General features: G+C 43.1%; 1 protein-coding gene across 1 annotated transcript in view; it reads right to left on the bottom strand.

Moving 5' to 3' along the window:
- The window catches only part of TFCP2L1 (transcription factor CP2 like 1), a 35548-nt gene that overhangs the window by 20568 nt on the left and 1258 nt on the right, over nt 1–13722 (bottom strand). The window contains exon 2 of the mRNA XM_059852749.1: nt 10486–10637. Coding sequence (XP_059708732.1) covers nt 10486–10637 — 152 coding nt within the window. The remainder of the gene's footprint in view (nt 1–10485; nt 10638–13722) is intronic.

Below are 13722 nucleotides of genomic sequence, written 5' to 3'. Positions count from 1 at the left end.
TGCTTATCTTCAGTTACAATGAGACAAAAGAAAATAACAGGCATAAAAAAGCATCATCCATATTCCTTTCAAACTAGCATCAAGCACTCAAAAACTCTGCAGCATGGCATCTCTGACCCCCTTGCAGGGATAGGGGCAGAATTGCAACCTGGAAGGCAGTGGGCACCACACATCTCCACCTGACAGGAGTGATTCACCTCGGAGGGAGTCAGAAACAGATCCTGCAGACCAGTGAAAAAGAAACTGCAGTGTAGACAGAGTTAATATTAAACAGAAAGCTGAAGAGGAAATAACATGCTTTGATGAAAGATATATGGGTCATCTGATGGAAGCCCTGGAATGTAGTTTATGCCATGAAAAACCTCAATCAAAATGGTATTTTATGCTAACTGCTTTCCCCTTGAACTCTGAATGTTTAACTTGAGTTGCTACATGATTATCAAACAAGACTGCTCCCAGCCAAGCTTCAGAAAACATGAGGGCATTTTCCTCTCTCTGTGAAACTCTGTCAGTGAGAATTTGGTCCCAATTCCTCAAAGTTCCCTTATCTATCCATCTTCTGGTAGTGGTTTTTAATTTATTCTCCTTAAAGCTTTCCAGCAAATTCATTGCTTTGTGGCCTATGGTACCCAGAATTTATTAGCATGGACAGCATTCAGATACTTGTACTTTTATAGCACCAAACTGCTTGGATTATACTTTCTCCTTGGAAAATACCTTCCAAACCTTGTTCACCCTGTATTTTCCACCACTGCTACCAGCAAAACCATTGAAATAGTGAATTACAATTTCAGCCCTGCAATTATTACTGTAGAGAAAAAACACTCCAAAGAATGACCACCTGGATGTTGGAAATCAAAATCCCTTTGTAAAATAAAGCAAGTAACAGCGATCTAACCTGAAGGAAGCTGAACTCCCCCTGGCGTCAAAGAGGGCAAAGAAGTCACACAAGGCTCTGATACACAGATCATTTATGAATCCTGCATCGCTGACTCACCAGCACGAGCAGGCACACACTGACAGTTTTCTGCTAAAACTAAATCAGTAACAGATCATTCTTAGTCAGGGGTCCAAATCTGTAGAGAAACACGTCTGTAAGTGTGACTAAACAATCTGCATTTCCAGTTCCCAAGTTAAACTACAACTAGCTAAGCCCAAAACAAAGCTGAAATACAGAGTTCCCCCATAGTGAGTTTTTCCACACGTCTCAGATGGAAACACAGATGAATACAGGTCAGACTACAATTTTGCAAGGCAAAATGTGGTGGTAAATCTGGAGACAGGAGCAGAGGATTCCAGTGCTGAGACTACAGTAATTTGATTGAAAAGCCCAGGTCAGGTGTAATACTGGGCACATGCACAGGGGCACCTAAAGCACTTCTGTCACCACCTGAAACAAAGGGGACACTTTGCAAGCAATCCCCAGCACAGCTGAGGCTGCAGCAGACCGCGTGACCCAGTGCTCCCCTCACTCACCACAATCCTTCTTCCCTACCTCAGGCAGAGAACAGGACAGCAATAATATTCAAAAAACCACAGTACATTTCTGAGATGCAGTTTGTCTCCCAACTTCATTGAAAGCTTCAGGGGCACCAACAAAAACAAGCAGGTGATGATATACAGTAATTTCTATTTTAAACAGACATTCTCTGGGCAAAGGAAATTCATGTAATCTCCTCCTAGGTTAGAGTTTGAGTAACTTGCTTTACAAACACAGTAGTACCCAGTAAAATAGTAACCACCCAGGTCCAGAGAGTTCCTGGTTCATAATCCGTGAAGCAATTCCACTTATCTGAAGGAGGATTTATAGACTACTTACTTTTTTAAACTTGCATTGTCTTTGATAATTAACACACATTAAATGGCCACTTAATGTGGGGCGTAGAATTTAAAGTCAAGCACTTACTACAGATGAAAAATAATTCAGTTCAACACAGGAATGATTTCACCTGCTCAAAAGGTACAAGTTTAACAGCTTACTGATTTCCATGGAATTTAGACAGCCATAGAAATTTTAGACAATTTCGGAATACATAAGATTATCACTATTTCAAGCTCAAAGTTACATTTTGTTCAAATGCCATTTTACTACACAACCACAATATCCTGTTTGCTTTTCTTTGTTTTGGTGTTACATTTCAAGGGCCACTTGCACTATGCATTTTGTGGTTTTCTGCACAATACACCGATACAACACACTAATTTTCAATTAGGATGCTGATGTTCCAGGCTGATATGACTCAGGCCTTACTTAATCTAACAAAGTAGCCTTTCCAGAAATTAATTAAACCCTAACCTTTGAATAAGTAATATCCCCAACAAAAGTCTGTAGAAAAGGGGAAAAAAACCCCAAAAAACAACAGTGTCCTCTTTCTCAGAATGGATCCACATAGCACTAGACAGAACCAGCCTGGAAACTGTTTGATTATTAAGCCAAGCCAATAAAAATTCCATTTAGCAACTTTATATGGACATCCTAAAGAGCGCACAGATAAAGGCAAAGGAATGCTGACAGTCAAATGCACCATGCAGAAGGAGGGGGAGGGAAAAAAAACCCCAAGCATTTATCATACCAAACCAAAGCATACCCAGCAGGCAGGAGGATCACCTTTGAAACAGCCAAACACAACTATTCAGGGCATCAGGCACACACAAAGATTTTTCTGACAAGAAAGATTAATGAACCCTCAGGGTAAACAGACAAGAGTGGCAGAGCTGGCATGTGAACTTGCATGCTTGACGACACACACCTTTTTAGCCAGTCACAAGCTGAAATAAAAATTAGCATAAGACTTGCTCAAGTGTCCCATGTGTGGACACTCTGCAGGACAAGAAGCAAAAGCAGAACCCTCAATCCCTGAACCACAAATGACAGTGAGATATTCTGCAGTTGCTTACTGTAGTCTCATTTGACAAGATGCCGTAGATGTTTATCCAGTGGATATTTTGAATTCACCAGCTACACAATAGGCCACCCTGGAAGTTCCCACTATGCTAGGAACATGGAAATCCTGCAAAGGAGGACAAGCTGTGGGCCAAGAAATGCAGAAGGAACACTAGAGTCATTCTAACGCTGCAGGGCCATCTTGCCCCCCATCCCATCTTCAACACAGCAGCCAGAGATGGAGCAGGGTCAATAAAGCCAGTCTTTTCTTCCTTGCCATATCTTCTCAGTTTCTGGTATTCAGGGTCCAGATTGCATCTACATTGAGCTGCCCAGCCATGACCAATGCTCATTAACTCTTTTGTGTGGTCTCCTGAATTTGCTTGTACTGTGGCAATCAGAACCACAATTTACACATGCCTTGCTTTAGCACTGACAGTCTGGGCCTTCACTTGCCTCCTGCCTCTCCCCTTGCACAAAGCCCCCTTAGTTCCACCATGTTTTGGTACCCAGGAGTTCAACACTGACAATTCCTGCTCTGTTTGCCCCTACCATCAGGGCAGCAGTTCTACAGGAACACAGCACAGCAATTCAACTCCTAATTCTACCACCACACCACAGAGCTTCACCGTCATTATGTCTCTTTTATGTTTTTCCTCCTTTTACAATGTGCCCCCAACTCAAGGGGGGGTTTTCTTGCCTCCTTTTTCTACTTCCCTACCTCTTTCTTGTGGGAAATCCAAAGAGCTGCCTCGGAGCCAAGTTTGCTGCAGGAAAATTTCACTGCTCATTTACTATATGAACATTTTTTTGAGTCCTACTCTCCACAGACTTTTGAAGATGGTCTATTTTACAGTGGTGACACTTCACAGCTAACAGGCACTAACAGAAACACTCCTCATTTACAATGGTTTCCACTCAAGAGAGGGAGATACATATAAATCCCCAAAGAATACAGTCTCACTTTGAATCAAGGACACAAAACAAGCCAGTGGACACAAAAACACTTCTAGTTGCTAACTTCACTGTATGCACTTGGGTTTCTTTTGCATAGACTTCCACTTGACCTCACCTAAGCTAAACCATGTTATAAACTTTGATTTTAATATAAATTAATCAGTAAAAAAATTATGGACCTCCAATGGAAAGCTAAAAAAATACTCACCCTGTGAAAATAATTTCTTCCTGTATTTCCACTTCTTTAGCATGTACTTGAAACACCCAGGATTATCTCAGTCACATCTGTCCAGTTCAGAAAACCTCAACCCTCTCTGTGTAAGTAAAAAATACAGGCTTTTTCTGGTTTCAACCTGTTTTAAGTCAATTTGGACAACAGGTTTTATAGCTTTGTGTGTAATATTTACTTGAGTTTCAGATAACTAAAATGAATGGTCCTGGGTGAGGGTGCTGACGAGGGATGCAGAAGAGCTGACTCCTGACCCCACCAAGCAGCTCCCTTAGATGCCCCCAGGTGAAGTCCCTTCCTTCACCACATTTGCACAGGGCAGGGAAGGAGATGGGATCAAAGCTGACCGTACCTTCCACACCAGTCACAAACGTGGCACCAAGCTAGGACAGGAGGAATTTCACTGCTTGCTGTCTAGTTTCAGGGACACATAATAAATGCTTCATAGGAGGGGAAAAAAAAAAAAAAGTGCTTTTCTTTTCCCCCTACCTCTTAAGGAAAAAAAAGTATATTCTCTTATAAAAATGTATATTATTATTCCTACAAAAACAGCTAATCAAGTCAAACCTACAGTATTTCTCAAGCTTCTTACTGCTACCTAAAATGTGATCTTTTAGGGTACAAATTAGAAACGACTAATTGGAAAACTTCTACATCATCTCACACTGACAGTAACATTCATACACACATCAAATCCTGTAAAATCACAGGCAAAAAATTCTCTCTCATAATTAAAGGAATCTCAAATAGATATGGATAATGAGGTAAAGTAAAAAAATTATGTGGACTATCAGGCAAAAATCTTCCCAATATTTTCATACTTCTTACTACACTCTGAGGAACTTCTGAGCACTCCCTTTTTTCACAGATAGTGAAGATTTATGGGGGAACAAAATGCAGTCTAGGGGCTTCCAGTAGGATTTGTGCACAGGCTACAATCCAGCAAGCTTACAATCCCATTTGAATTTCATCCAGATGTTAGCAACAGAAGAAAGGATTACAAAAAGAATAGAAAACAGCCTCTTGGTTAAAAGACAACTGAGATTCTAGCTTCCTCGGGACAACAGAAGTCAGATGCTCTACTTACACAGAGGTGCCCTGTCATCTGAAGCAAGATTCATAGTGAGCTTTGGGATGGTGTGGTTTGGAGACAGGGTTGTTTATCCTGGGCTGCCAAGTGAAGACAGAGCTGCCAAACATATGGAGAAATTGCTTCTAGTACAATTAATGGCTTCAGCTGAGACACCAGAACCTACTCAGAGCTGTCTTCAAAGTGAGGCAGGAGACAAATTCCTTCTCCAAAGATGAAGTGCACCACAAGAACCAAAACCACCAAAAGCCACTTTCAGAAATGGGAAAGACAAATTAGCATAGTTAGCCATTTCATTTTTTAAAGCATCCAAACCCAAGAACAGAGTGGAAAGGGGTCAAGGAGCAGTATGGCATCCCATAACGATTAGGGAAAAAGGATGCAAGGGTGGGTGGGCAGGAACCAGGGAGCACCTGTACTCCCAGTCTCAATGGCACAAGGCCACTGTTGTGCCTGTGATCTTAAGCAAGAGTGGAACATTTGTCCAATGGGAGAAGCCACCAGCAGCAGGGCTCCTACACATGCCCAGGGCCTGGTCAGTGATGGCAGTCACTGTTAGGAAAAGAGGGAGTCCTAGCACAGGACAAAGCAAAAATATCCCCATAAACAGAGCTATTATTAAACCAGAAGCATACCCAGCCAGAGCTGGTCACTCAGCTTTCTCTACACTTCATTTAGGCAAATACAGAAGCATTCCAGGAAAAGTATAAACATCCAGACAGTTGTGACCCCATAAAAAACTCAATTACGTAGGAGTTAACGTCAATATAAAACAGCTTTTTTCATTTACTGTAAATCTCAGTGTTTAAAACTGGGTTCTCTTGCTGTAGATTAGGCAACCAAATTTGAGCTTTAGACTTTAAGGGAGGCAAAGGTTCTCTTCTGCCTCCTGCTGTAAGCAATTTCATCACCTACTCAAACAATTAGGCATCTACTCCAAAGCATCCTCTTGCCCAGTGCTTCCTGCACCTTTCTTTGGAGAAGCAAGCAGAGCACATCTGCAGTTGAGCTGAGGCAGGACAACACCCAACAGATTTTTAAATGCAGCACCACTTAAAATGTACCAGTTTATGCACACATATCTTGAACCTGGATATATGCCTTGGCACCCTGGGGTTGAAATTTAGACTTTTGTTTAGGTGTGACCCAGACTCAAGTCCATCATCAGGTTCATAAGGCATCATTTGTTAATGCACCTCTACAGCAACACTCCCAATATCACAAGTTCTCTCAGATATTAGTGGTTTTCCCTCATGGCCTGGGTTTTTGGCTTGTTTGTCTTCTGAACCATCTAGGACTGGCACTAGGGCTGACTCCTGGAAGACACCATGAAGGAGGGGTGTCCAGCCTTCCAAACCCTAGCCAGCTGTACACTAAAGTCTCTGCACAGCCAAGAACCACAAGTCACACACTGCAGATTGGGAGAGCTGAACGGAGCCCAAGAAAACTCGACTGGCAGATGACGGCAAGTTACTCTGAAGTACCACTGGGACACTGGGCTGGATCTCTCACACAGCTCTCACTGACCCTCTGCCACCAAACTTAGCCTCCCTTTATTTGAAGTAATAAACATTTGAAGTTCTGAGCCAGCCCAACACTGGTCATGAAACAAAATCACGACTTGAGCAGCTCACAGTCCACATGTGGTTCTGGCACTACAAGCTGATTTCCCTGGACAATGACTTTCAGGTTTTTATGATTTTTGACATTTTGTTTTTTACAATAATGACTTTATTCCTCAAATTTATTAGCATTCAGATCTACTGTACACAGTGCTTGTTTCCTCCACATTCCTCCTGCTGCAATTTCTGGAACCACCTTTCATTGCATCCAATTCTGTCTGTGTTTGAAACTGGTTTCAACCAGCCATGGTCAAACCACACCCCATATGACCACGGAATATGCACTGCACCAAACCATCTTGCTGAAGCAGTGGTTTGTAATATGGTTGCTGGTTGATTGTTTGTTTGAAAATCCCTATGCACAAGAGACACTGAAATAGTGCTAAAAGGCAGGCTAGTTCCAGAAACGCTAGGATGTTTGTGCTGCAGACTTCTGGACAGTGTAGTTCTGTTGACAGATGTGATCCCTGACCAAAGGAGAAATGCCAGCAGCAGCTTCCAGTGCAAGGACAGCACCTTTACCAGTCTCATGGACTGAAGGTGCAGTGGTATTGAGACACCACACCAATAAGTCTGTACTTTGTCCCATCAGATGAGTAATCCTCCAAAGATCCAGTAAAGACCTCGTAATGAAGGAACTGCCCTAAGGATCAACAAACTAATACTGTGTTCAATTTGGCTCCAGTTTCCCAAGGAATGCGGGAAGGCAGGAGAGGAAAGAGATTGGGACTGACAAGTGTAATGAGTCAGTCTTTGGAAACCAAGCTACAGATTTGACTCTAGTTACCTCATTTACAGGCTGGTTCTAGAGTTGTGGCCAGAGAGCACTCATGGTTTCAAACTGGAGCAGACAAACTTGGGACTCTGCCACTGCTGAATGTCCCCAAGTCACCTTAACAGCTAAGCTCACTCTGCTATGCTCCCTCACAAATCCTTCCCCTGCCCCTTTGTGCAAACACTGGTCTCTGGTTTCCAGCTCCAGAGTCCTCTCAGCCTCTATCCTCGGGGAGAGTCCAGGCCAAAGACCTCTTCCTCCTCAACACCACTGACCATCCCCCTAGGTCTATCCTGCAAGAAGCAAGGCTCAAGAGAAGCCATTAAGCTTCACTAGTCTGGAGCCCTCTCCCACCTGTACAACAACACAGCCACTGGACAGTCCTCCTTCCTAGTCCATATGAAGTCTTCAGATCTCACATGGAACTCTTCACTGATTCCTCTTCTATCTCTGCTACACAACTTGGCCTTCAGTTTGCTACCCAGTACTTCCAGCTTACCACAGCCCATAGGTCAGGTCTGATAGAGCTTTCTTCCATGCAGTTCTGCATCTGGACATTCCTGAGCTGGTCCACTCACCACCACTGAACCAGTCACATGTGGAGAATGTGTTTCAGGGCAAGAAACAGAGCTGCTTCACAGTGACAAAAGGTCATAACTGAGTGGTGAAGAGCTAAAGCTGAGAAAGAACATTTGAACAGTAAGTGGCAAGAATCACCCAGCAAGCAGAAAACCCCAAAGCCCTTACTCACAGTTTGAGAAAGCAACCACACTGGATGTGAATTGCTTTGTTGGTGAGACAGCCACTGTATTTGTACCTACTTCACTACAAGCCAGCCATGACTGACACACAGGCAGGGCAGAGGGACATTCATTAATGAAGTTACCCATTTGCTAAAGTAATCCATCACAACACTCAAGAAGGGAAGCTTTATGTAACAGTGCTTGGCCAATTCATGATAAACACAGAGGGAGGTTAAGGTACAAGAGGTGTCCCTTTGCTTACAGCCAGCACAAGCTGATAAGGTATAAGGAATGGTCTTAAATTGCTTCATGAGATGTGGCACTGTAGCCGGGTCACAGTGCTTTGGAGTCAGCCAGGTCTTCTCCTATGCCACAAGCACTGGTTCCAGAAACTTCAGCTTCCTCAAGGTCCCCTTCACGGACCTCCCTCAGCTCACAGAATATAACTCTACTAAGGGGATTCATTTTCTGACACAGCCTTTAAATCCTCATCTCTTTTTAATCCATGGCAATGTTCTCACCAATAGCCCACTAACAGAAACTAGACAGTCCAGCTTCCCAGCTCGGCCCCTCTGCACAGCTCCTGCCAGCCTCATCCCTGCTTTGCTCCTCCAGGCCTGCCCAGATCTATGCTCTTCTGTATTCTGCAAAGACACATCCCACCTTGAGGGATGAAAGATAGATGATATCCAAGAAATGAAACAAAGCAGGAAGCACTGTCAAGATGTAGCAGTAGACTACTCCTTGCAATAGTAAGGAGGACAATGCCTAACACAACATGGTCTACACTAAAGGCAGTAATAGTCTTTGCAAAGGAAAACATGGATTGCTCCAGTCGCACAGTTTTTAAAATACTCATGGTATTGCATTAAGAGTTGTCTAACTTTTTCCCTGCCAAGGTAAAAAAGTAGGCACTGCTTCAAGTATGCTAAAATATTTGGCTGTCAACAGTTCTTCATTTTAAAAAATCTTTTATTCCAATACAGGAAAGAATTGTGTTTCAGAGGAAGACTGATCTCAATCTCACAATTTATATGCCCCATTATAACCTCCTGGGATCTGCTGCGTTTAGATTAATAAACTGAGATGACAGAGTCACATATCCCAAGCATCTTTTGATCCTGAGAGACAGAACAGTGCCAGCTTACATGACAGGAAATACCTCGTTCCTTGGGTAGAGCCTGATCTTTCTGTGGGGGTTCTATGGGTCTACCAGTTGTCAACACAGATCCAGCAGCCAGCTGCACCTGAGGTCAGACTACAAGGGAGGTCAGGGCTCCAATTTCTACCAGTGTTAAGAGAAATCTATCCAGGGAGGCACTCCAGTGAGCACCCTACTCAGTGCATGAAGCTTAGAGATGAGGCACAGTATCCTGAGGCAAGAGAGCATCTCAGTGAGAGGGCAGACAGCCTTCAACTTGTTGTTAGGCCCTTTTTTATAGCTTGGCAGAAACTGAGCAAAAATGTGTTTTAGCATAATCTGTGCATGGAGAGGTCTGATCCCCTCAAGACCCACACACAGGAGGTGCTGCAAAATGACAGCCAAACACCAACCACAGATGTGTCTGCACAAATGCAGCCAAAGGGGGGAAAAGAAAAGAACACAGAGAAACAAAGTGTTTATCCAGGAGTATGAACTAGTCTGTGAGGTCAGCTATAGAGGGTCTTGCTGCACTGAACCCTGGCAACTTGTCAAGTTCAGCACTGAGCAGAGCCACCAGCCAGCCTGTTGGAGAGATGTCACTCTGCCCAGACCTCAGAGCAGCCCTTGGATACCTGCTAAATCATTCCCTGGCTATGCCCTCCAGCAATGCCAGGGGACTTGCAGTGGAGAGCCCTCCCCAGTCCAATCTACTTCATCAGTCTGGCCTTGTGAGATGAAGGCAGGAGGCTGCAGATTAAGTTGTCTGAGATCAAGCCAGTACTTTGCCACAGGGAACTGCGTATGCCATAACACTGCCTTAAGTCAACAGTTAAATCAGTGGTATTTCATCATTTTAAAATAGTTGATAATCTGGTATCTAAATATGGAAAAATAAATATTTCTCCTTTCCTCCACCCCCATCCCCACTTCTACCCCTCTTTTCCCATCCCGCTGCCCTCCCGGTAAGGCAAAGCATGGGATCAAATCTCATGAACTGTTCCCAGGAAATATCCATCTCCTTCAGTGTACTGCAGACCCTACCTTGGTTGAGGTAGGTCAGAGTCTCTTCGTGCAGTTTCACGGCGGGGGAGGTGGCTGTGCAGAGGACATACTGAAAGGGTGGCAGTTTGGCATCGTTCTCAGGAGACAGCTGCGGCTCTTCCTGCTTGAAGATCGGCAGCGCAAGGACATCTCTGCAACGTACAAGTTATACACAGTCAAAAGGAGTTTATGGACTATTGCAGCCTCATTCTGCACCTAGTTCTCATGATCTAAGATAATGGGGGTGGTCTCTGGAGAAACACCAGGTTAAAATGGCTAAAAGAGGAAGAGTTTGCCCTGTTCAATGTAACCAGGCAACTTCTGCATCTAAGATATCAGCACAGCACATAGAAGAACATAGCACTGGCAAAACAGAGTATGTCTGAGAACTAACGCAAGTTTTTAAGAAATAAATCAGATACACTTTTCAGTCAAGCAGTCTTCTGGATGAGAAAAAAAAATAACCAAAAATAGATCCTTCATCCTTGTGGATGTATTTGATTAAGAGTTCTCAGGCTCTCATATGAAAGCCTTTCAGAAAAAAAAAAAAATTAAAAAAAACAAGAAACAGCACTTTGACAGCCAAAAGTCAGATCAGTAAAATGTCTTCAAGTAGCAGCCATGGGTGGGAAGCAGACAAAGCTCTGGTGTACAAAGGAGATATTCAGGTAAATGATGGCATGAACAGCTGGATCAATTTACTCATCTCCCTGCATTCTAGTAAACCTGGTCCCAAGGAATCATACAGCTCTGAAGTCAGCAATGGGCTGCCTTTGTAAATGCACACACAAGTGTGTGGGAGCAGCTTCACTAGGACCTGCACACAGCCCCAGCTCCCACTTCTTTACAAAATGCTGATAGTGACCTGCCTGCTGACTTAGTCCCAGGCTGATCCCAACGCACACTAATCCCCAAGCAGAACTGGAATTAGCAAGGCTGAGAGCTCAACAAATGATGAGTTGATTAGCACAAAATGAGATGTCAGGAATAAGCATCCTTATCTCAGCCTGTCTGATACTGAAGAACCACATTAGCCTTCCTGTGCCACTAACACTGCTGATCACTGTGTCCACCTACTTAGAACATTAATACCCTTCCAAATTAGGAGGATTATACTGAACACAGCGACAATTCAGAACATGTGATTCTTCTTCTCCTCTATTTCTTCCAGAAGTGTGAAGACTCGGGATTCTCTTTACACAGGCAGTAGTTCTGCTCCTTTTGACAACCCCATACACAAAATGTTTTAAGAAAAACCATCCAGCATGTACAGGCACACAACCTGAAAGGGCATGAGGAATTTTTTCTTTGCCTGTTCAGTTAATGATCCACTTATAGCACTCACAACCTTGAAGGCTACCCAGGTCATCAGTGAAACAGTGCAGCAGTTTGGAGTAAACTGCTCAAGTGCCTGGTTCAAACACAGGTACTCCTGTTTAATAGAAAACAATGCCAGAGAGCAAACTGTGCCATTTCAGATGCAGACAGAACAAACACCCATCTCTGTTTCCATTCTCTCTTCCAGCCCCACACCCCCAGTATTATCAGCCACTCGAAGGCATCCATCCCCATTTGCTTCCTGGCATTACTGACATAATCACAGCTCTTGCCTAACTGCTGCCACAGAGGGGTTTTTTTTTCCTTAGTGATGATTTACTACAGCAATGAAGTGACAGAAATGCCTGCAGTAGATTTCTGAAATAGATAGCATTGCTCCACACACATGCAGGATCTGATACTGCTCTGGAGTCATCTCACTCAGCCCGGATGCCAACATTTGCTCCTAAGGATGCCAACATTTGCTCCTAACCCGCTCTGCACAATGCTCTCTGAATGCCTGTGGCTTTACAGATGAGAACAGGTCAAAAACTCCAGCGCCAGAAAACTTCTGCAGTCTGGCAGAAACAGTGCAAAAAATCTGGCCTGGGTTTAACAGTTAGGGGTGATGAATTTGTACATACACTCACCTGAAACAGCTGAGAAATTTAGGCAAGGGGAAGTCGAAATTTGAATACCATATTTCACATCAGGTTCTTTGCACCCCTACACCTGCCAGCACAGCTGTCTGATCACTGAATTCTGCATGCATGGAGGAATCCATGACTTGGGTTCTGGAAAGCTTCACCATATTTAAGCTCTAGCAAAGTCACACAAGCTAATCACATTTTTATTCCTAGAGCATTTAAACTAACAGCATGTGGTATAACTGCTTTGGGTCAAGACCTTCTTAAGCATTCACCTTATTATAAGTATTTGGAACTTAGAATGAAGTCAAAAGAATTTTTAAGTTTATAAGTATATAAGCCATCACAACACTTATTCAACTCTTCACTCAAGAGCTGCAAATCAAGTTTAGGGAAAATCAGGCTTTTACAACAGTTCCTATCCTTTAAAAAAAAAGAAACGTTGAACTCCTTAAAACTCTCACAATTTTCACCCTTATGCTAAAGATTTACAGTTCTGGACTTAAATAACAATTAGTTTGCATACCTGGAAGGAGAGAAAGTTAATTGAGAGTTCAGTCAGCTGACAGAACAGAGGATAAAACATGTACTGCATTTTCATAAAAAAATGAATGAAAATTTATAAGAATTTTTCTGTAGCATTATCTTGCTCCAGCTACAAATACCACTGAAGTACAACAGAACTTGCCTCAAATGTCTCAAATACAGAGAAAGCTCTTGACCTCTGCAAAATATAACTTATACAAACTTTTCTTACAGCAACTTCAAATATTATACTTTTTCACTTTCTTGCAGTCACTACAAGGTGGTATGGAAAGCCTTCAGAAAGGCATTGCTCAGCAGAAAAATGCCCCTGTTAGAAATGCATGTCTTGTCACATTCTCATGGAAACTGAATTGGCCAGAATTAGCCATCTCTACAGAGAAAAACAAGAGTTTTGTTCAACCAACCTGCCCTGAAACACCTGAGGGCATTGCTGCCAAAAGGGGCTATAGGGATTTTAATCCCAGATGAAACCCACCATTTAACAGAGACAGGTACTCACTAAAGCTCAAGTTTGCTCCTAAAACACCAACAGGTCACCTCCATACCAACAGCCTTCCTGACAGAACAGATATCCTTTATCCTCCAGCTATCAAGACAGCAAAAATAAGCTAATATGTTTTCTGGCCCATTAAACTGAATTTAAATTGTGGAGTAAAACCTGACCCAGACCTGATGATCTTCTAGCACTCCTGCAACAAATCCATGGAGTTAATGCAGCAGCCTGACC

The sequence above is a fragment of the Haemorhous mexicanus genome, chromosome 8 (genome assembly GCF_027477595.1).
Source record: "Haemorhous mexicanus isolate bHaeMex1 chromosome 8, bHaeMex1.pri, whole genome shotgun sequence".
Taxonomy (NCBI): domain Eukaryota; kingdom Metazoa; phylum Chordata; class Aves; order Passeriformes; family Fringillidae; genus Haemorhous; species Haemorhous mexicanus.
This window is presented reverse-complemented; position numbering and strand designations above follow the sequence as displayed.